At 41.7% G+C, this 25,283-nt stretch overlaps 1 protein-coding gene across 1 annotated transcript in view; it reads right to left on the bottom strand.

Moving 5' to 3' along the window:
- The window catches only part of ttll11 (tubulin tyrosine ligase-like family, member 11), a 165,821-nt gene that overhangs the window by 68,756 nt on the left and 71,782 nt on the right, over window positions 1-25,283 (bottom strand). Inside the window, exon 6 of the mRNA XM_059638280.1 lies at window positions 6,325-6,420. Within this exon, the coding sequence (XP_059494263.1) occupies window positions 6,325-6,420 (96 nt within the window). The remainder of the gene's footprint in view (window positions 1-6,324; window positions 6,421-25,283) is intronic.

The following is a 25,283-nucleotide window of genomic DNA, read 5'->3' as shown; positions in this document are numbered from 1 at the left end:
CTTTTCCAAAAGCAAAAACAAAACTCCGGCTCGTCTAAGCAAAAAGCAAGCTAATGCTTTTTGATGTTTACTCTGTCCAGCTGTTCAATTTAACAACTGTCATAGCACAAACAAATTCCTGTTTTCACTCCAAGAACTCTTTCTCATACTGGTTCTAAAAGAAAAAAAAGCTCCAAAGATACTGGCAAGTTAATAGTTAAACCCCTCTCATATGTACACACCAAAAGCTACATACCATTTGTTCAAAAACCAAACTTCAAAATAATTTCCATTAACATATAACCCACACACCATACATCACATCTCCCGGCAAAGAAAAATGAAAATATACCTTCAAGAGGCATTTTCATTATCCACAAAAATATTATCTTAACACTATTTTTATATCACATTCACAGAAGTCACATCAGATAGGATCATAACACAGTCTATATACTTGCCTTGATGCCATAGGAATGAGGGTACCAAATCAACTAATGCAAGTCCCAATCTAGGAGTTTTAAATGTGACTATCTGAAAAATTTTGAAATCATCTATTTACTTCTCTTAAGTCAGAGTGCTAAGTTCAGTCTCAGTCACATTTTATCACATGTTCTTCACCCCCCCAAAAAAAGATTAAGGCATAAATGTTTCTCTTGGCTGGATTTGGACTTTTACATATTTTATAATTAATATTATTCACTTTCCATTGCCACAGTCCCTTCCTCAATAAACCTTACGTTATTTGATAAAATGTACTTGCTTATTGAAGATTGTTTAATTCTCAAATTTTGACATATACAAACTCTCGTTTTTCTTTGAAGTAAGCAAAGATATTTACTTCAGTGCTTCCAGTTCTGCCTTGAAGAGTATGTCAGGGCTGGGTGATAGACATCAATTTTAAGCAATGCTTATGTCAAATAAATCCTAATTCAGGCATTTTGTTTTTATTTTTCCCCAAATATTTTCAATACAGTCTCATTCCATCTGACCAAATTAAACCAGGCAGAATTGTCAAATGAAGTCAGCTGATATTTCATCAAAATACACAATTTGCAATCTCTCAACATCAAATTAATATATATTTCAGAGATTGCCTAAAATATTAATTTTAAGTCAAGAAAATATCGCTCAATTACAGTTAACAACATAGTAAGCCATGGCACTTTCCCAATCACTCACTAGAAGGTACACTCCACTACATTACACCACATTAGTGATTAACTGAATTCATGGACAAAAATATTGAAGAGCAGTACACAGCATCCTTGTTCTTGCAACCACTTTACTGTTCAGATATGAACTAAAGTAAAACAGGCAGAAGTGTTATGTGAAGGAAATAGATGACTCATCTGAATAATGTCCATGTTTATTTAACAATTATGTCAATTTTTATATGATGTTATTCAAGTCTCGTAAACAGGATTTCTGTATAAACAGCAGTTTCATCTGATAGCTTCACAGGTCCCCATAGCAACAGGGGCATGAATTAAAACTAAAATAATTTTCTGTGCACAATATTGGGCAGTTAGGCATGTGACCTTCATGAAGGATATTAGATGAGTAGTTCTTAATTGCATTTGTAACTACAGAATCATGTGACACATTTTGGTAATGGTGAATATTAGGGAGAACCATAGATCAAAGCATTAACAGTAACAATCTTTCATAATTACGATGATTAAGAAATGTTGAGACATATTAACAAAACTTGCATTTATATAGTATTTGCATGTCTCAAAGTGCTTTACAGTCATGTATGTACTTCCAAAGTGTAGTCACAGGTGCAATGTGTGATTTATCACTAGATGAATTATTCATTATCTTCTTATGCTACTCATTTAAGAATTTGGCAAACTACGCATTTGTAAACCTTAACTTAATTCACATGTAGCTCTGCTTTATGATTAGACAGCCCTCTACCGCATATTGGAGCAAATTTGATTCTACAGGCAGGCAGGAAACATTACTCTAGCACAATAAAATCAGAAATAACACAGAGCTTCTTGATATTTTTGTATTTTCCAAGAAGGGAGTAGCATTTTTCTACCTGGAATAAGCAGTGCAATAAAAATTAAAAATTAGTGAGGCTAGATTGACATCATATTCTTATTTTGCTGGGTCACATTCTAAGCGATAAAGGTGCCTTTTCTTGGAATCCATGATAAATCACTGAAAGAACTGTAGACGCTGGAAATCTGAAACAAAAACAGAAATTGCTGGAAAATCTCAGTAAGTGTAGCAGCATCTATGGACAGAAATCAGAGTCAACATTTCAGAACACAAAACATTAACTCTGATTTTTCTCCACAAATGCTGCCAAATCTGCTGAGATTTTCCAGCAATTTCTGTTTTTGTCTCGGAACCATCCCTGGCATGGAAGTATCAGTCCCAGAGCAATGATCGTATCCCGGCAACAGAGTTCATGTCAGATCACACAAACATGCTTTGAATGCTGTCTGAGCTTTTGCACCCAATTAGGGGAGGGGGAAGGTGGGGAAGAAATTGTCTCAATTCCATCATTACTCCTACACGTGGGTAAACTGCTAAATATACAGGGTGCAAAAGCAAAATACTACACATTTGAAACCTGAAACAAAAACTGAAATACCTGGAAATAGTCAGCAGATCTGGCAGCATCTGTGTCAAAAAATGTTAACATTCAGGTGTTTGATTTATTGCCAGAACTATACGTGGTATCCTGGTGTGACAGCATATTGCTATATGAACAGCAAAGCTTTCAAAGAATGTGCATTTAATTATTACATTTTAAGCATGTAATTTATTGGAAGTGTTTTTCAAACTAGGCTTTTTAAAACTTTAATTTATAATAAAGTTTATTATAAACTTTTCAGTACTTTCCATCTTAGAAACATCAGGCATGATATGTAAGAAGAAGAAGCAGGGGTGCTTCATAAATTTGAGGTAAGGGTCAAGGTAAGAGATTGTTTGGCAATCCAAATCATAAGATAAAAACATGACCAAGTGCCTAAGGCTAAAGCTATGAGTCAATGACATGCTTGTTTTTGGCACATCTTGTTTTGTACTAACTGACCTGTTAAGTAACATTAATGACAGAAGGCATTTCTATGTGTTACTGTCACATAATTTTCACATTCCACAATATAGATCAAAAACTAACAACTAAGCTAAATAAATAGCAATTTGTTAGTCTGAAGAGAAACTAAATCATATTAAACTAAAATCAGCGTACAACATGAGAGCTTGCAAATTGATTTCACACCAATGTGTTACAACTATCTTCATTTTTGCATATATTAAAGCAACAGGTAATGAGAGTATGCTTTTACTATTAACGTGTGACCTTTGATCAGTTTCTTGTTCTGACATAATTAATCTAATACATGCCAAAGGGATTGTTCAAAAATATATAACCTTTACGTAAAACTTAAATTTGTTGATATTGTGATAAACCAGTACAATTGTTAAATCGTAATATTTCTGTAATGCAACCTGTTCTTTACATTATAAGCAAAAGCAGAAAATGCTGGAAATATTCAACAGGTTAAGCAGCATCTGTAATGTGAAAGAGAGTTAATGTTTTAGGTCAATGACCCCTCATAAAAGTATTTCAGATTTCCAGCTTCAGTATTTTGATTTTGCATATTTCTGTGTTCCAATAATTTAACATTTTTGAATCTATACTGTATGAATACACACAATAATTATGATCTATAACCAATTACAGTGAATCCTGTTTGAGCACAATATATTGTGCCATAGTATGATGGGATGTGGGTCCATGCTAACAATACCCTCCATGCAAATTCTTAAGTTGAGCACAGCTGTTGAAATAGCAGGACTTATCATAAGTTATATATCATTCTTGGGTAACCCATCAGTTTCAGTAAGGGCGTGTGCTGTTCTGGACTATGTAAATAGACTATTTCCAATCTGGAAAAGGCATATATTTCAAGGTGATCAAAGATATTAAGGGATGATATATCCAAAATGGAAAACAGTTCCCTTAAAAATACTTAAATAACAAGTACTGTATGATCTTTAATGTCACTGTACGACATCTGTAGTATATTCATTGCCTTAGAAAATGTTAAAAACTAAAATTATAATATTTTAATTATTATTTGGGCCAAATTATAGATAAAACCTCTGTGGTAAAACATACTTTTGACAATACTAATATTACAGCGCACATCCAAATCCTCAGAGTCACATTCACTTTATTTGCTGTTGTAACCTGATATACATAGGAACATGCCATCATTCAGGAATATGAGCTTCTTTGTACAATTCAGATTCCTTTGATAAATGGGTGTGAGCCTCCTCCATTCAAATAAATTGAATTTAGAAAGTAGATTACTTGACACTGGATGATGCGAGGTGCTCTGCAGCCAACAAAGTACTTTTGTGTGCAGCTTCTGCTGTGATGTGTGCAATTTAGGAGCCATATTATGTACTGCCAAGAACATGATAAAAACACTGGACGATATATCTTGTACCAGCAGCACAAAATGTAAATAATGGTCACGGTACTGGGGATAGCAGCCCTATATAATTTCGAAATTCTGCTGTGGGATCTTTTAGATCTAGCTGAAAGAGCAAACAAGGCCTTGGTTTAATATCTCATCCACAAGATGACACTTTCAACAATGTTAAGCTCTTTCAGTACTGCATTAGAGCGCCAGCTTTGATTTATACAAATAAGTCCCAGAACAGGAGATGAATGCAGAACTTTATGGCTCAGAGATCAGCATGCCATTAACTGATATTTTCAAACCTTGGGTGAATTAAGGAAAAAGATCTTACACTTGACATTTTTTCAAATTAGCCCAGCAAGTTTATTGCAGTAATATCCTACTAGGGATGGAGCTTCTGCTGGTAATATTTCACATTTTTCCACTTTGCAAAACTTATCATGGTGTTCCATTGATTTGGCAAAGGGTTTTATAGTTTTAAAAGAAATGAGGTGTTTAAGTTTCTCCAAGTACTAATATCTCACCTCATCAGACATTTATGAATGAGAAAGAGCAATCATTCTAACCGAGCGCATCCACATAGAAATACCCTGAAGTCCTTTCTTTGCAACATCCAACTATTTCAGTTAAATTATTTGAAGTGTTTTTCCTTCATTAGTCTATCTGAGATTCAATCCATTCCAAATGTTGATCATTTCTTGTGTCAAGAAGGATTTCCTGAGATTACTCTTCAATTTTCTTTCATTAACTTCACCTTTGGTCGGAGTTAATTTTAAATAGTTTTGAAACTAAATTTTGTATGTACCTCTATAAAGGTTATTCGTGACAACTTGCTTCTTGGCTGAAAATCACAAAGCTCTCCAAATCTTCTCTTGTATCTTAAACATCGAACACTAGTGACTAGGTCTTGTGGTTTATGTTTGCGCTGCCTTTAATGTTTCAGCATTCCCCTCATATTATGGTGACCAAAATTGGACACAATAGTGGAGATATGATCTGATCTGAACTGTATACAATCCACTCCTCCACTGTGGAAATGTGGTTAGACATTCTCGACTGGCTGTCTTCCAATATCTTTTGATGTTGTATATCATGTGTACCAATACTCCTCGGTCCCCTTCCATTTTATATTGTACTATTTCAGTGACTTTGTCTATTTCCTTCCAATGTATAGTACAATATTCTTCTGTATTACTTTGAAGTAAACTCACAAAAACACAAATGCAAAGAAGTTCACATAAAATCTATAACCAGTTGTTTCAGAAATTGGCAACCAGAATATCTATATGCTTGGAAAAATAGCCTTTGATGAATAGGGAAAGTGTATTAAAATTCCTATCATGTTGTAAGAAAACATGGATTCTGACTACAAATTTATTACTTCCTGGCATGTCTGGATGGACAAGCTGAACAACCATTTTCAAAGTACGGCATGGTTTGCTCACAATGATAAGTCAAAATTATGGACACTGTTCTGACCATCTGGTTCACAAAAAAAATTAAAATTTCATAAACAGGGCAGAACAAAATGCGATATTGGTACAGCAAAACATGGTTGAGATACATAATAGGAGCATATGAAAGGAAGTCTAAATTCACTACATTAAAACTTTCTCTGGTATTCTCATGTCAGCACTTGCTCTCTCAACTAATGGCACCAAAATTAGTTTATTTTGAGACAAAGAGTGACATTAGAAATGATACCCAACTCAATGTTTCTGTGACTTTAACCAAATTACGTCTTCACCTTTTCAATGACTGATTTGAACTCTTGTTTTAAGAGTTGAAATATATCGACTTAAACAGTATCTTACTCAGTTGTGTTAATGTTTTCCTTTAATGTGTTAAGGCAACATTTTAACGTGCCAAATAGCTCCAGGCCTCTTACCTCCTGTTCATGTTCTATTCTCATGCTGGGATTGGCGTTCACCTCCAATAAAACAGGCTTCATGTTTTTCATCAGAAGTATATCAAATCCTAAAATCTATAAATAATCATAAAATTTATTAGAGGCCAATAAATTTTAATATTTCATTTTAGCCATTAACTTCACTCTCCATTTATACTTAAATGTGGGAGACTAGAGGTTGTAATATGATCAGGTTTAAAGTCCCAATGGAAAGAGAAAAAAAAAGCATAAAAACAAAATCAGCAGATTAGGATAGGGCAAATTTAAGAAAGATTTAAATAACCGAGGTGAAATGAAATGAGAAACCGGCAAGCCACAGTACAAAAGGGAGTCAATGTTAAGCTTCAAAATACTGTGGATAAAGTTAGAAATCTAAAACTTAAGAGGATACCAAGGGACAACTACAAAATAGCCAAACCCTAACCTTAAATCTATGTCCCTGGTTAATGACCCCCCTACTAATGGAAAAAGTGCCTTCCAATTCACACTATCTATGTCCTGATAATCTCATTCCTCTCAATCTTCACGATTTAAAGGGAAACAACCCCAAACTATCTAATCTTTCCTCAGCTCAGATCTTCTAGCCCAGACAGCATTTTGGTAAAGGTAAATCTCTACTGGTTACTCTCCAGTGCATCTCATCATACTTATAATGTAGTGACCTGAACAGCATGCAGTACTCCAACTGCAGCCTAACCAGCATTCTATACAATGTCAGCATAATAACTTTGCCTTTGTATTCTATGCCTCGACTAAATAAAGGCAAGTATCCAAGATGTTATTGGAGTATGGCTCTCCCTCTGGAGTTTGTGCACTTCATCATTCCTCTACTTTTCATCTCATTTTTTTTCTCTCATGCTTTTTTCCCTCTTCTGTCTTTTTCCTCTCTTCCAGCAGCCTGGAACAGAGCGGAGCTGGCTAGCAGAGCAGAAATGGCGGCCAGTGGAGCAGAACAGCGACCCTGAGTGAAGATGGCTACTGGTTGAGAACCAGTGGCATCTGGTCAGACCACATGGAAGACCTAACAGAAAGAATGTAATGTCTATCTTTTCAGCTTCATTTCTTATTTTCCTAACTCATATTGTGTATATCTGTAATGTCATGTAACTTTTCTTCTTTATTTTCTCTATTTTTTGTACCTAGGTACTTTCTACCTAAGATGATGTTGGTGACATTGTACACTTCTCACTGTATTCCTGATCTTTTGTAACCTGAGTACACATGACAATAAATATAATTCTAATACCTTCTTAACTACCTCATCCACCTGTTCTGCAACCTTCAGTGAGCTGTGGATAAGTACACTAAAGGACCCCACTAATCTTCAGCACTTCTTACGATCTTACCATTGATAGTGTAATCCTTTGCCTTGCTAACTCTCCACAAACACATTACCTCTCACCTTTCCAGATTGTCCACCTGAGCGGTCTTTTTATTTCCTTCTGCAGTTTGTGGTGTCCTCCTAGCTATTCATCATTCTACTAATTTTCGTGTCATCAGCAAATTTCTTATTCATACTCTCTACATTTATGTTCAAATCATAATATGCACACAAACAACAATGGCCTCCGCACTAAGCCCTGTGAAAGCCTACTCAACACAGACTTCCAATCTCAGAAACTTCCCTCAAACATCACCTTCTGGATCCATCGTCTCAGCCAATTTTGGATCCAACTTACCAATTTGCCCTTGATCCCACATGCTACAGTGTTCCCAAACAGGGAGCGTCTTTGTCCCTTTTGTGTTTTTTTTAATTTCTATGGGCTCATTTGAAAAGCCTTCCAAGGATCATCCCTCTTCACCGAATAAATGATTCCTTAATTAATATTGCAACCTTCCTTTCTTCTATCCCTGTCTCAATGTCATCTGAATATCCTAAAACCAGGAATGTTGAGCTGACAATCCTGACAAGCCAGGTCTCACTATAGCTATGATATCATACACACACATTTCTGTCAATACCTCCAACTCATCTAATTTATTCCATTTAGCCTTACAAGCTCTCTCATATCTAGCCTATATTTCCATTGCCTGCCAGATTCACTTACTAATGTTTTAACTTCCAATTCCACCTCAGCTTCTTTCACCTTTGCATGATTTATGAGAATCCCATCCCCCACCAACCTAGTTCATATCAGCCCTAACAGCACTAGCAAACCTCTCCATGAGCATGTGGTCCTGATCCTGTTTGAACAGAACATTCCCAACTCCACCAGAAATGGTCTCAATCCCAAAGGGATCTAAAACTTCCATCCTGCAACATCTCTCCTGTCACTCATTCATCTGCTCCATTCTTCTATTCCTGTGCTCATTATTGTGTAGCACTGGGAGTAATCCAGAGATTATGTTTGAAGTTTTGCTTTTCAATTTCCTCCCTAATTCCCTAAAATCAGGACCCTTTTTTTGCTTTCCCCCTACATCATCAGTCCCAATATGGACCACACCTCCGAGATAGTAAGGACTGCAGATGCTGGTAGTTAGAGTTGATAAAATATGGAGTTGGAGGAGCACAGCAGGTCAGACAACATCAGAGGAGCGGGAAAGTTGACATTTCGAGTTGGGACCCTTCATCAGGACTGGGAAGGGGGATGGTGATGGTAGATGCAAGTAGGGGATTATAGAGATTGGTCAATGGAAAGGTGGGGCAGATAAGTGAGAAGGGAAATGGACAGGTTGTGTCAGGTCAAAGAAGCAGGAGGGCTCGTCGTGGGATGAGGCTGGGGGCGGCGGGATTTTGAAACTGATGAATTCTATGTTGAGGCCATTTAGACTACACCTTTGTCTGTTCACTCACCCACTCCAGCATCCCCTACAGCCACTGACCGTGACACTTGAGAAATAATGTACTATTCTGGAATTACGCCCATGGCCGTATCTGTCTACTCCCCTTACTAAAAAAATCCTGCATCAGTATTGCCCGCCCACACTTCTTCCCTCTTCCTGTCCCAGCAAACCACACAGTACCATGGCCTTTGACCTGGCTAGCCTTCACAGAAGAACAATCACATTCACCATTTTCAAGGCTGAAAACAATTTGCAAGACAGATGTGCACTTGAGTATTTCTTCCCTGCCTAACTGTTCCCTTTTTCTGTCTAGCTCTCACCATTCTCTCTCTCTCTCTCTCTGATTACATTTCCTTAAGATGCAGGGTGATCACGTCACAAAACCATGAACCTCTCAGCCTTGTAATACCCCAGCTACCACCCAGACTCCAAAACCAGGAAATCAAGTTTCTCTAGCCAGAGCCACCTCTTGTACGCATGATCCTCCAGGTTGCCCAGTGTCTAGGATTTCCACATAGTGCAGGATGTGCCTAAGCTTCCTAGACATATCTCAACTAAATAGAATATGGACATATTACTCCAACTCTAGTATAGATTAGACGAATCTTATTCGTGTTTATATCCCGAGTCCTACTCAGGTCCATCACCAGTCTGTCTGCTTCTCTGCAGTCGTCCTCAAATTGCCCACTCCTTTCAGTGATACTGACTGCCCATCGCAGGCTCCTCACCTTACTTGCTTCTCAAGATACCACAGTCTGCTCTCATTAGACAACTGGTGACAAGTCTTGACACCTCAGGTGAAGGGCAAGGTTGAAGAGGCCTGGGGTGGCGGGGGGGGGGGGGGGGGGGGGTCCCTTCACAGTGACCTCAGCTGGAATTGAACTCACACTGTTGGCTTCAGTCTGCATCACAAACCAACTGTCCAACTGATTGGGACAATTAACCCAATGCAGTTTCCCGGTAAAGCTCAGCACAATTACGACACTGTCAATTTTTCCAACATACATTGGGAGAAGATACTGATGGAATAGAGTTATTAGCACATTATCATCGTAAGTATCACTCGAAAGTAAACTTGCACCTGATAGGAATGTTAACTTTAGAAGATGCGTTTACGATTGGTGTTGAAAGCTACTCAAATTCACACTATGTCAAAGATCAGCAAAATGACAGGCCGAACCAGCAATAAATTCTTTCCAGTAGGCCTTACAATAGGAGAGCTGGTATTTCAACTAAACAACAGAAAATTCAAACCCTGATCCTACTAAACATAATACATTGTTGTGAAGTATAACACCGTTGCATTTCAGACTTCAAACATTCAACATTCTTAGGGGGCTTGACAGGGTACATATGGAGCAGTTGTTTCCTCTTGTGGGAGAGTCTAGAATCAGAGGGCATAAGCTCAGAGTAAAGGGTCACTCAGTTAGGACAGAGATGAAGAGGAATTTCATCTCTCAGAGGTAATGAAAAATGGCAGATGGAGTTCAGTCTGGATAAATGTGAGGTGTTGCGTTCTGGTGCAACAAACAAAGCAAGGGCTTATACAATTAATGGTAGGGCCTTGGGTGATGGTGTAGAACAGACGGACCTAGGGGTGCAGGTATATAATTCTTTAAAGTTTGTGTCGCATATAGACAGGATGGTTAAACAGGTTTTTGGCACACACCTTCATTGCTCAGTGCTTTGAGTATAGAATCTGAGACACTATGTTGTGGTTGTACAGGGCTTTGGGGAGTTGTCTTCTGGAAAACTGTGTCCAGTTCTGGTTGCCCAGTTATAGGAAGGATATTATCGAACTGGAGAGGGTTCAGAAGAAATTTCCCACGTTGTCGTCAGATATGGACGGTTTGTGTTATAAAGAAAGGCTGGATAGGCTGGGACTTTTTCACTGGAGCATAGGAGATTGAGAAGTGACCTGATAGAAGTTTATAAAATAATGAGAGGGTTGAGGTAGAGTTGATGGTAGTTGGCTTTTCCCTAGGTTGGGGAATTTTAAGACTAGGGGGCACATTTTTAAGGTGAGAGGAGAAAGATTTTAAAAAGTCATGAGGCAATTTTTTTTTTTACAGAGGGTGGTTTGCATGTGCAATGAGCTTCCTGATGAAGTGCTATGTACGGGTCCTATTACAATGTTTAAAAGATATTTGAATGGATAAATGAATAGGAAAAACTGTGGTACCTGGGCCAAAAGCAGGCAGGTGGGACTAGTTTGGTTTGAAATTACATTTGGCATGGACTGGTTGGATCAAAGGATCTGTTTCTGTGCTGTATGACTCTACAACTCTATGACATGTGTGAATGTGTGAAATTCATTATAGCAGAGGGCTGTAAAGTCTGAACTGAAAAAAAAAACTGCAAATGCTATAAATCAGAAAGAAAAACATAAGTTGCTGGAGAAGCTTAGCAGGTCTGGCAGCACCTGCAGAGAGGAATCAGAGTTAACATTTTGGGTCAAATAACACTTCCTCAGAACGAGCTGTAGAGTCTGGGTCATTAAGCATTTCTAGGCAAGATAGGCAGATCCTTAATCAGCAAGAGAATCAATGTTGATATGGAAAAGGTAGGAAAATGGTTTCATGAGAATCTGATCAGCCATGATCTCAATGAGTGGTGGAACAGACACAAGGGCTGAATGGACTACTTTAGCCTCTATGTTTTATGACCTTATAATAAACAAAAACATGGATTAAGTGAAGGAAACTGGTGTACATGGAGCAGAAGTCCAAAACAAGGAAATCCAAGATCTACATTTCTTCCTCCAGCATAAGTATTTTGTGTCTGCATTTTAGTGCAGTGCTACTGCACTTCTTATGTCCTGTTTTGAATCAAGAATTTTGTGGTGTATGCAGGTGCACAGGAGACACAGTTCATTAGAATTTTGCTTAATTCCTGGGTTCAAATTTTCTGATTGTCAAACAGTTGTTATTCTGGCAGATGTGGTAGTTTGATTCCATCCTTGCATGACTGCCTGTGTGGAGCTTGCACCTTCTCCTACAGTCTGCGTGGGTTTCTGCCAAGTGCTCCCACAATCCAAAGATGTGCAGATGGGATGGAATGGCTATGCTAAGTTGCCTATACTGCCTAGGTGGATTAGCGATCGTCAAATGCTGGGTTACAGGGACAGGGTAGGTGGCTGCATGTGGATGGGAGGCTCTTTGGAGGGCGAGTGCAAACTCAATGGGCTGAATGGCCACTTTCTGCACTGTAGGGATTCTACGATCCTATTATGTTCTATGACTCCTATTGCTCATGGACATCCCGTAGAAACCCCATCATAGCAAGCTATGAAGGAATTGCCTGGAAAATTTAAGATTTCACTAGGCAATTCCTCTATGCCTGGAGCTTTCTGAAAGTCTCCATTTAAATTGCAAAATTCAGAGGGTGTTATTGAAATTAAGTAAAATGGCGACAAAGGAAAATTTAGGCTATTTAGTACATACATACAGAAAAATGATCACAATTTTACCTCAGACTCTCCAAAAAGCACCTTCCCTAGACCACTTGCAACAGCCCCAGGCCCTGACCTAACACCCACAAGACCCGACACTATGTAAGTGCACCAGCTCCGGCTCCCCTTCACCTACTCTATACCCAAACCCCAGCCAACTCCACTCCAGACCCCTTCACCCCAGGGGCTGACCACCTTTCACTCGCTGTGGAACTGCCAGCCACTCACCCAACTAATGCTTTTGCCTAGTCAAGACTGACCCACATCCCAGCTCTGAACCTGGCTGCCTTTCATTCCTCTGGGAACTGACCACCCTTTCCCCATTCCAGATCCAACCCTCACCTTTAATCACTTTAAGCTTGATTCACACATTTTCCCCCCACCATCCCATGAAGATAATATAGTAGCAAACCACAAGACATGTCACATATTTTGAAAGTAATAAATACACTTTGCAAGGTATTGCAGTTTATATCATTTCTTTGTTACTATGGTGACTGTAATGAGATCAGCCAAGTGGATTTCATAGAATATGAGTCTGGATGTGAGTTTGCTCGCTGAGCTGGAAGGTTAGTTTTCAGACGTTTCGTCACCATTCTAGGTACCATCATCAGTGAGCCTCCAACAAAGCACTAGTGTTATGTCCTGCTTTCTATTTATCTGGTTAGGTAGTCTGAGTCTGCTTAATGGGCCTGATTAACAACCCGAATCAGGGAGCCCTGGCTGACAGATAAGAATTGGAGATTCAGACATCCTGTTCACTTGAAGAGTGTCAAAGACTCTCCATGTATAAAGAAAGGGTGACTTGGTGATGGGATATCAGACTCTGTGGAGTTATTTCAGTGGTGACAACGGTGGGATTAACGATGTAACCACGCAAAAGCACACACTAGCGAAAGCCCAACCAGACAATAAACATAATACAACTGGCTTTATTATTGGAAAATGCATCAAGTGAAGAACGAGTTGCAGGGTATTCCAACGGAAGCTGACATCCTCACCAGTCCAGCTGAGCTTGGGGAACACCACTTCAGTGATGGCAATTGCATTGTCTCACTCAGGACATATCCTGAACAGAGGAACTCCAGGTCAGCCCACAGCAAAACCTCAAAACAAAGCTGAGCCTCGGCCAAATGGTTAAAACTTTCTTCAGGATCCGGGCCAGTAAGCCACTGTGGTTGCTGCCCTTAAGCAGACTTGAGGCAGCAAGCATTTCACTAGACCTAAATTGAGTAAAATATTTCAGAGGCCAGTTTCCAGGACAGTGCACACCCTAGGAAATTCACTTAAATCTGGTTTTGAATAGTTAAATTGCTTAGTAACATCCAAATCAGAACTAATCAAAATAAATGTCTGGTTAAATGGTCACCTGGTTCTAATGGAGGTTGATACCGGCACTGCTGTTTCAATTATCATAGAACCGTTCTTTAACAAAATTTGATCTGGCTTGCAAATGGTAAGTTTGTGTAATGCCTTGATTAGACTGAGAACCTATACTGAGGAACCTTTACAGATTAAGGGTAGAACTTTGGTTCCAGTCTCTTACAAGGAGCAGCTGTTTCAGTTACCACTGATTGTAGTAATAGGCTCTGGCCCAAGCTTAATGGAGTGAAATTGGTTGAGAAAGATGTACCTAGATTGGTTCTACGTTTCTCGATTAGAAATTGGCTGCCTGAATGAAGTCTTAATTAAATAACTGGATTTATTTTTAAGGAAGGTGGAGGGACTATCAAAAGAGCTACAGCCATCTTGCATGTTGACAAGGAGGCAATTCCACAATTCTGCAATCTCAGAAGGCTGGGAAGTAAAGGAACCACTGGACCAGACCAGTTTGTGGAATGGGCAGCACTGGTTGTGTTGATTGTGAATGCCCACAGATCATTTCACCTTTGTGGGGATTTTAAACAAATGGTACACAGCTTCTGGTAGATTAAATACCCATTCCCTCACATTAACAATTTACATGCAAAGCTGCCAGAGGGGCTATTCTTCACAAAGCTAAACATGATGCATGTGTACTTGTAATTATGGTTAGATAAGGACTCCCAGAAGTACGCTGCAATTAACAGCCGTAAGGGATTGCACCAATATATGAGACTGCCATTCGGGATATTACCAGTCTGTGCAATCTTTCAGTGGACGATAGACAGCATTTACATTTATCGAGACCGCGTGCTAACAACAGGAAGACCAGTAAGAAGCACTTAGAGAACTTGAATGTAGTCCTTAGATGTTTTTCTCAGGCACGTGTATGCCTCAGAAAGGAAAAATGTATGTTCCAAGCAACCCAAGTGATCTGCTTGGGCTACAGAGTTGACAAGACTGTGTTACACCTGTTGGTAGATAACGGGAAGGTTATCAAAGTTGCCCAGGCTCCAACATCTTTCTTTGGCTGGTGAATTATTATTGAAAGTTCATACATAACCTGGCCTCCATCCAGGTGCCTTTGCATCAACTCTTAAAAATATGTTAGCCCTGGAAATGGCTGTGTAACCAAGCCATCATCCTCTAAGGTGTTGACACACTGTGATCCCAAGTGAGAACTGGTATTGACATGTGATGCCTCTCCAAACAGCGGTGGGGTAGTATTGCGGTGGGCCTCCTGCACTGCCACAATGATGCCACCCGAAGGTTGCAGGAACAGCAACTCATATTCCGCCTGGGAACCCTGCAGCCATATGGTATCAATGTGGACTTCACCAGTTTCAAAATCTCCCCTTCCCCTACTGCATCCCTAAACCAGCCTAGTTCGTCCCCTCCCCCCACTGCACCACACAACCAGCCCAGCTCTTCCCCCCCACCCACTGCATCCCAAAACCAGTCCAACCTGTCTCTGCCTCCCTAACCGGCTCTTCCTCTCACCCATCCCTTCCTCCCACCCCAAGCCGCACCCCCAGCTACCTACTAACCTCATCCCACCTCCTTGACCTGTCCGTCTTCCCTGGACTGACCTATCCCCTCCCTACTTCCCCATCTATACTCTCTCCACCTATCTTCTTTACTCTCCATCTTCGGTCCGCCTCCCCCTCTCTCCCTATTTATTCCAGTTCCCTCTCCCCATCCCCCTCTCTGATGAAGGGTCTAGGCCCGAAACGTCAGCTTTTGTGCTCCTGAGATGCTGCTTGGCCTGCTGTGTTCATCCAGCCTCACATTTTATTATCTTGGGGTAGTATTAGCTCAGGTGTGGCCCAATGGAAAGGCACAAATGCTTGTGCTTCCAGGATTTTGGCTAATGCAGAGTGTAAATACGCCCAGATAGAGTAGGAAGGTTTGGCTGTTATATATGGAATCAGGAAATTTCACCAATACCTTTACGAATGTAAATTTGTAATAATGACAGACCACAAACCCCTGCTAGGTCTACTTGAAGAGGACAAGGCAGTTCTGCCCATAGCTTCAGGTTGAATTCAGCAGTGGATACTAATACTAAGTGCATATAATTACAAGTTGGAATGCCATCGAAGAAGTTAAGTAGCAAATATGGATGTATTGAGCCACAGCCTGCTAGCAGATACCCCAATGGTTTAAATTTTCGGGACACACTTCCAGCCATAGTTGACAATATCAGGTTTTGGATGCAGTAAGATCTAGTTGGAGCAAAACTAAAACAGCTGGTGGACACCAAAATACCATCACAACCAGAATTGAAAACCTTTTGGACCTGGAAAGACTACATGACAGTAGAGGGCGGCACATGAGACAGACAGAGAGCGCGGGGAGGAGTGAGAGCGGCGCGAGGACGCGGGAGGGGAGCGCAAGAGGAGTGAGAGAGCGAAGTGAGGGTGCGAGAGCGGAGCGAGAGCGCGTGAGAGGAGCGAGAGTGCGCGAGAGGAGCGAGAGCGCGCGAGAGGAGCGCAAGAGGAGCGAGAGCGCGAGAGCTGAGCGCGAGGGGAGCGAGAGAGGAGCGAGAGCGGAGCGAGAGCGCGAGAGCGGAGCGCGAGAGCGGAGCAAGGGCGGAGCGCGAGAGAGGAGCAAGGGCGCGAGAGAGGAGCGAGAGCGCGAGAGAGGAGCGAGAGCGCGAGAGGAGCAAGGGTGGAGCGAGGGAGGAGCGCAAGAGAGGAGCGACAGCGTGAGAGAGGAGCGAGAGCGCGAGAGAGGAGCGAGAGCGCGAGAGAGGAGCGAGAGCGCGAGAGAGGAGCGAGAGCGCGAGAGAGGAGCGAGGGCGCGAGAGAGGAGCGAGGGCGCGAGAGAGGAGCAAGGGCGCGAGAGAGGAGCAAGGGCGGAGTGCGAGAGAGGAGCAAGGGCGGAGCGCGAGAGAGGAACGCAAGACAGGAGCGCGCGGGACGAGCGAGGGCGCGAGAGAGGAGCGAGGGCGCGAGGGAGGAGCGAAGGCGCGAGAGAGGAGCGACGGCGCGAGAGGAGCGAGGGAGGAGCGCAAGAGAGGAGCGCGCGGGACGAGCGAGGGCGCGAGAGAGGAGCGAGGGCGCGAGAGAGGAGCGAGGGCGCGAGAGAGGAGCGAGAGCGTGAGAGAGGAGCGAGAGCGCGAGAGAGGAGCAAGGGCGGAGCGCGAGAGAGGAGCAAGGGCGGAGCGCGAGAGAGGAGCGAGAGCGCGAGAGGAGCAAGGGTGGAGCGAGGGAGGAGCGCAAGAGAGGAGCGCGCGGGACGAACGAGGGCGCGAGAGAGGAGCGACGGTGCGAGAGGAGCGACGGCGCGAGAGGAGCGACGGCGCGAGAGAGGAGCGAGAGCGCGAGAGAGGAGCGAGAGCGCGAGAGAGGAGCAAGGGCGGAGCGCGAGAGAGCAGCAAGGGCAGAGCGCGAGAGAGGAACGCAAGAGAGAAGCGCGCGGGACGAGCGAGGGCGTGAGAGAGGAGCGAGGGTGGAGCGCGAGAGAGAAAGAGGTAAGTTATAGAAAGAGATGGGGCGTGGGAGGAGACATGGAGGAGGGGAAGAGACAGGCAGGTGAGAAAAAAAAGTCGAGCAAGGAGTTTCGGAAGTGAGGAGAGAGACAGAAGTGGGAAGAGACTCAGAAATGTGGAGAGGGAAGGAAACAGCAGTTGGAAGGACTGATCTCTATTAGATGCCTGGCAGAATATTAACAAAAACATGCTGTTGCTTAAAGAATTAGGGCCTGTGAAAATTTAAGGCCACTGGAAGATTCACCTTGGCGAGGTTAGGTGTTGAGCTCACTGGAGAGGGAGGACTTTATGTTGGAAGCCAGTTTAGTGACTCTAAAATGGCTGAGGAAAATTAATTTTGATGGATGTTTGATGTTATGACTCACAAAATATGGAGAAGCAGGCTCAATGGAAGCTGGTGTAATTTTGGACTGGCTCCTGTAAAAATTCTAACTCTGCAAAGATTATGGAGTAATTTATAAATGCAGTTTTTAGTTCCAAAAGAAAGTGAAGGGAATGGGTGCATCATTTATGTAATTTAGTGTCTCAATGTCTAGTTGATGTTGATTTTAGTTTGTTTCAGTTGAGGCGCTAAAGAAGTTAAACCTTTGAATTGGTCACTGGTAATTCAAATTGTCATTTTATGACAAGGTTTCCATGCTCAGTGGGGATCTCAACAACTTTAAAAAAACTGAACATAACTTACTTTTACAAAAATAAGCCTGGTAACAGGGAAATAGACAGTATACGCAATAGGAAGGAACTGACAGGTGGTGTGAAATAAGCACAAAAGTACTACGCAGGAACAGGCCCTTTGGCCCTTCAAGTCTGTGCCGATCATCATGCCCTGACTAAACTAAAAAACAAACTTGTTGCCCTTATTCTGTGCGCATCCCTCTATTCCCTCCCTGTTCATGTAACAATCTAAGTGCATCTTAAACGTCACCAATGTGCCTGCTTCCACCACCACCTCTGGCTGCGCATTCCAAGCTTCTGCCACTCTCTGCGTGAAAAACTTTCCTCACACATTTTCCTTCAAGTTTGGCCCTTTCACCTTGAACCTGTGCCTCCTTGTATTGAAACTCCAATTCTGGGGAAAAAGCTTCTGACTATCCATCTTATCTATGCCTCTCATAATTTGTAGACCTCTATTAGGTCTTCTCTCAGCCACTGTCTTTCCAGTGAAAACAATTCATCTTTTTAACCTTTCCTCATAGCCAATGCTCTTGAGGCCTGGCAACATCCTGGTGAACCTTCTCTGCACTCTCTCCAAAGCTTCCATGACCTTCTAGTAATGTGGCGACCAAAACAGCCCACATTACTCCAAATACAGCCCAACAAAGGTTTTACATCGCTGCAACATGTTTTGCCAACTCTTGTACTCTATGCCCTGGCCGATGAAGACAAGCGTGTCATGTGCCTTCTTAATCACTTTGGCCACCTGTGTTGCCACTTTTAGGGAACTATGGACCTGCATGGCCAGATCCGTCTGTATGTTAATATTCCTAAGGGTTCTGTCATTAACAGTATAATTTACACCTAAATTTGATCCTCCAAAATGCATCACATTGCATTTGTCTGGGGTAAACTCCATCTGCCACTTCTGTGCCCAAATCACCAATCTATCTATATATCCTGTTGTATCCTTTAACAATCGTCAGCACTATCAGCAACTCCACCAATCTTTGTGTCATTTGCAATCTTACTAATCAGACCACCCACATTTTCCTCCAAATCACTTATATATACTACAAACAAGAGAAGAACTGAGACGGATTCCTGTGGAACACCACTAGTTACCCGTCTCCATTCTGAAAACACTCTTCCACCGCTGCCCTCTGTTTTCAATGAAAAAGCCAGCTTTGAATCCATGATAATGGGAACTGCAGATGCTGGAGAATCCAAGATAATAAAATGTGAGGCTGGATGAACACAGCAGGCCCAGCAGCATCTCAGGAGCACAAAAGCTGACGTTTCGGGCTTAGACCCTTCATCAGAGAGGGGGATGGGGTGCGGGTTCTGGAATAAATAGGGAGAGAGGGGGAGGCGGACCAAAGATGGAGAGAAAAGAAGATAGGTGGAGAGGAGAGTATAGGTGGGGAGGTAGGGAGGGGATAGGTCAGTCCAGGGAAGATGGACAGGTCAAGGAAATGGGATGAGGTTAGTAGGTAGGAGATGGAGGTGCGGCTTGGGGTGGGAGGACTGTAACATCTGCCAATGTGGTATACTGCATCCACTGTACCCGGTGTGGCTTCCTCTACATTGGGGAAACCAAGCGGAGGCTTGGGGACCGCTTTGCGGAACACCTCCGCTCGGTTCACAATAAACAACTGCACCTCCCAGTCGCAAACCATTTCCACTCCCCCTCCCATTCTTTAGATGACATGTCCATCATGGGCCTCCCGCAGTGCCACAATGATGCCACTCGAAGGTTGCAGGAACAGCAACACATATTCCGCTTGGGAACCCTGCAGCCCAATGGTATCAATGTGGACTTCACCAGCTTCAAAATCTCCCCTTCCCCCACCGCATCCCAAAACCAGCCCAGTTCGTCTACTCCCTCCACTGCACCACACAACCAGCCCAGCTCTTCCCCTCCACCCACTGCATCCCAAAACCAGTCCAACCTGTCTCTGCCTCCCAAACTGTTCTTCCTCTCACCCATCCCTTCCTCCCACCCCAAGCCGCACCTCCATCTCCTACCTACTAACCTCATCCCATTTCCTTGACCTGTCCGTCTTCCCTGGACTGACCTATCCCCTCCCTACCTCCCCACCTATACTCTCCTCTCCACCTATCTTCTTTTCTCTCCATCTTCGGTCCGCCTCCCCTCTCTCCCTATTTATTCCAGAACGCTCACCCCATCCCCCTCTCTGATGAAGGGTCTAGACCCGAAACGTCAGCTTTTGTGCTCCTGAGATGCTGCTGGGCCTGCTGTGTTCATCCAGCCTCACATTTTATTATCTCAGCTTTGAATCCATCCAGCCAGCCTACCCATGTGATTTTAATTTTATCAAATGCCTTACTGAAGTTCATATAAATTACATCCACAGCTCTTCCCTCCCGAATTATCTTTGACACCCTTCTCAAAACTCGCTACCCTTTCAAAAAATTTAATCAGGTTAGGGAGGCATGACCTTCCCCATACGAAACCGTGCTGCCTGTCACTAAGTAGTCCATTTTCTTCCAAATGTGCATATATCTTGTCCCTCAGTATCTTCTCCAAGAGCTTCCCCATCATAGATGTCAGACTCTCCAGCCTACAATTTCCTGGATTATCCCTGCTTCCCTTCTTAAACAAGGGACAACATTGGCTAATCTCCAGTCCTCTGGAGCCTCGCCTGTGGTCAAGGAGGATATAAAGATGTCCCAGTTATTTCTTCCCTTGCCTCTCGCAGCAACCTGCGATAGATCCCATCAGGCCCTAGGGATTTGTCTACCTTAATGCAATTTAGGATATCCAAAACATCTACCTTCAATGTGTTGACATTTTCCAGAGTATTCACACACTCATTCCTCACCTCAACATCAGTCATGTCCTTCTCCTCGGTGAATACTGATACAAAGTACTTAAGGATCTCTCCCAATTCTTGTGGCTCCACATATAAGTTCCCTCCTTTGGCCTTGAGGGGGCTTACTCTTTCCCTTGCTACCCTCTTTCTTTTAATATATGCATTAAAAACCTTGGGATTCACCTTGATCCTGTTTGTTAAAGACATTTCATGGCCACTTTTAGCCTTCCTAATTCTGTGTTTAAGTTCCTTCCCAATTTCTCTATAATCTTCAAGGGCTTGGTCAGTTTATAGCTCCCTAGGCCTATCGTATGCTTCCTTTTTCCTTTTGACGATGTTTACAGTTTCCCTTGTCATCCATGGTTCCTGGATCTGGCCATTCCTTTCCTTCAGTTTTGGTGGGACATGCATGTCCTGCACTTTACTCAACTGGTTTTTAAAAGCCTCCCGCATGCCAGATGTAGATTTTCCCTCAAATAACTGCTCCTAATCCACATTCCACAGTTTTTGTCTAATTTGGGTGTAATTGGCCCTTTCCCAATTAAACACCCTCACCCAAGGGCCACTCTTGCCCTTGTCCATGACTACTTGAAATCTAGAACCCTCCTGAAGAGCTTTGCAGATGTCCCACCCAGGATACTGGTGCCCCTCCAGTTCAGATGTAACCCATCCCTCTTGTACAGGTCCCACTTTGCCCAGAAGACATCCCAATGATTCACATATCAAAAGTCCTCCCTCCTACACCAGCTCTATAGCCATGTGTCCAACTGTACTCACTGTCTGTTCCTAGCCTCACTAGCCTGTGATACGGGTAGTAATCCTGAGATTACTAAGTAGTGTATGTTTCCTGTAACAAGTTTGTGTTAATAGTGTGAGAAATGAACATGTTTCGGTAATATAATCATGTTTAATATGATTGGATAATAGTTATGTGTACTAATTTAGAATCTGAACTATGTGAACACAATTGTGTAAAGATAGGTTTGAACAAAGTGTAACTCTGATTGGATAGCAGTACTTTTAGGAATAGTTGTTTGAAAGCTTGTAATCTGTAAAACTGGTATAAAAGCTCTGTTCTTCTTAAGGAGATTTGAATTGTGCACTATTTTCTTGTTCTGTATGACGCCCATGCATGAATGAATGATAAACTTATTTTAAAAAACCTGAGTCTTGTCTGATCTCAGAGGAAATAAAAGGTAGAATTCCCTCTAACGTTGGTATATAGCAACCAATAAACAATTGGGTTAAGAATGGTTTGTGTGAGAGTTTATTTACTTAATTTAAGTATTATACTCATTAAATTTTTCTTTAGAGTCATGAACTTCGCCATATCCCTCATTAAGTGCAATTTAATAACCAGCTTCAAGGAGCTAAATGTGCAATGAAATCAGACCTTTATTTTCTCTCCTGAGAAGTGCCGTTATTTCATGCCATACTGATCCCTTTTGCCAATAAATCGCTATAAACAGCGGCATATAGAATTGACAGACTGGCAATATTAGGACACAAATATATAAGCATCTGGCTTGGAAGCTGTCACATCATTTATTTTACTACATCTTCCTGCAGTGGTTGTGTATTTCCGGCAACTAGAACACTAGCCATTGGCAGCTTTAACATTCATTTTAAGTTTTCAGACAGGACTTACGGGGTAGATCCTTATGGCTTTTTAGTCGGGTCCATTTTCTTCCTGTAACCATCAGTTACGTTTCTTATCAGTTTCGTTATTCTTATGAAAATAAATTGCACTACGATAGACAGCAACATCCTTTGTAAAGGTACAACAAATTTCTGTTGGGTATCCTAGAATTTTCCAGTTAATTTGTTAAATATTAAATTAAAATTCATCCTTGCCATTTTACATATTAAATTGTGGGATCAACATTTTTGCAATAATTAATAATTTTGTCTTGATTGAGCAAGGAAGGAATTAAATTATTATTTTGCTTAATTGTTGTTATTGTGGAACATTTTCTGTAGGGAAGGTGCCACGTGGCTAGGTTAAAAAGCACGGGCTATGGGTTTAATGAATGAAGCTGCTGTAAGTTTAGGCTGACATCTGAAATGCTTTCTGGTAAAATACACGTGTGTCAATGACACAGCTAATTTTTAAAAATGGCAGCTTACAGTGTATTAATAGGCCCATGTGCATTAGTTTATATGACTATTTTCAACTACAATTTGTTTTTGGTATGAATAGCTATTGATTAGTCACATAGTTTAGTTAAAGGATGTTGATAGAATGTTTTTCCAAAATCTATGTACCAAATGGGACATTTGAGATGACAGTTAATCACTAGAAGGTGACACTACTTACTCTAAAAAGAGCAGGAGCCACTGGAAATCTTCAAAAACACAAAAGTGGATAAATCTCTGGGGCCTGATTAAATGTATCCCAGTATGTTGTAGGAAGTCAAGGAAGAGATTGGGGGGCCCCCAGTAGAGATATTTGTATCAGCTACAGCCATGGATGAGGTGCAGAAGGACTGAAGGGTAGCTAATGTTGTTCCTTTTTTGAAGCTGTAAGGAGAAGCCTGGGAACTATAGACTGGTGAGTAAGTTGGAGGGGAGTATCAGAGATAGTGTTTACATGCATTTGCAGAGACAAAGATTGATTAGGTATTGTCAGCATGGCTTTGTGCTTAGGAAAATGCATCTCACAAACTTGGTCGAGTTTTTTGGAGATGTATCCAAGAAGATTAATAAGCGCACAACGATAAACATTGACAAGGTTCCGCTTGGTAGACTAATCAGTAAAGCTAGATTATATGGAATTCAGGGGGAGCTTGCCAATTGGATACAAAATTAACTCGACAGTAGGAGACAGAGTGTGGAGGTGGAGGGTTGTTTTTTGTGAGGGTTGTGACCAGTGGTGTTTCACTGAGGTCAGTGCTGAATCCATTTTTGTTTTGTCATTTTAATAAATGACTATTTAGAAGGCATGGGTGGCAAGTTTGTGGATAATACCAAAATTGGTAGTATAGTCAACAGTACAGGAGGTTATCTGAGATTAGAAAGGGATCTTGATCAATTGGGCCATGGGCTGAGGCGCTGCAGACAGAGTTTAATTTGCTTAAATGCCTTGTATTGCATTTTGGTAAGACAAATAAGGGCAGGACTTAGACAGTTAATGCTAGGGCCCTGTGTAATGCTGTCGGGGTGGTTAAGAAAGCGTTTAGCATGCTTGCCTTTATAACTCAGACCACTGAGTCCAGGAGTTGGGATGTTGTAGATGCACAGGATGTTGGTGAGGCCACTTTTGGAGTACCATGTACAGTTCAGGTCCCCCTGCTATAGGAAGGATTTTATTAGACTGGAGAGGGTTCAGAAAAGATTTACCAGGATGTTTCCATGAGTGGATGGTTTGAGTTATAAGGAGAGATTGGACAGGCTGGGACTATTTTCATTGAAGTAATGGAGGTTGAGGGGTGACCTTATAGAGGTTTATAAGGTCATGAGGGGCATAGATAAGATGAACTGCAAAAGTCTTTTCCCTAGGGTGGGTAATTTCAAAACTAGAGGGCATATTTTTACGGCAAGAGAAGAAAATTAAAATGGATGTGAAGGGCAACTTTTTCTGCAAAGAGATGGTTCATATGTGGAATGAACTGCAAAAGGAAGTGGCAGATGCAGGTACAGCTACAACATTTAAGATATTTTGATAGGTCCACGAATAGGAAAGGTTTAGACGGATATGGGTGAAACTCAGCCAAGCGGGACTAATTTAATTTGGGAAACTTGGTTGGCATGGATGAGTGGGACCGAAGGGTCTGTTTCCATATTGTATGACTCAATGACTATAAACAGATGCATAGATTGTTCACACTTGCCATCTTATCTTTGTTAAGACCAACAAAATTGGTAAACTAAAAAGGGACAAGCTGGTACAGAAAGGGGTGATCTTATAAAATTATTGGCATGTTTAAGAATGAATGAGGTGACGGTGAGAAGTGATGTCACTAAAGGTAACAATTACTTTTAAAGAACCAAATCAGAAATTTTAGACATAAATTATTTTGCCAATCCAAAACTGACCATGAACTGTTTATACACTGTTAGTGCACTAAAAACCCAAATCACAGTTCAAGATGCCTTTGATCTTTCATAAGGAGTAGTGACTAATAAAGGTTAATAAGGACTAGGTTTTAGTCACTCAATGCACAAGAAGCAAGACTGAAGACAAAAGGAGAAGTCAGTCAACAGAACAGAATAGGAAACCTGTGCCCAGTCAGCCAGTCTTGCAAACTGGCATCCCAATGTGGATAAGCCAAAAACCACTATTTTTTATAATTTTTTTGTACTTGTCATGATAAGCTTAGTATGTTTGAAAACATACTTATAGCTGGAATGGGTCTTG

The sequence above is a fragment of the Stegostoma tigrinum genome, chromosome 29, assembly GCF_030684315.1.
Source record: "Stegostoma tigrinum isolate sSteTig4 chromosome 29, sSteTig4.hap1, whole genome shotgun sequence".
Taxonomy (NCBI): Eukaryota; Metazoa; Chordata; class Chondrichthyes; order Orectolobiformes; family Stegostomatidae; genus Stegostoma; species Stegostoma tigrinum.
Note: the sequence above shows the minus strand (reverse complement) of the source record. Positions and strands in the feature narration are given on the sequence as shown.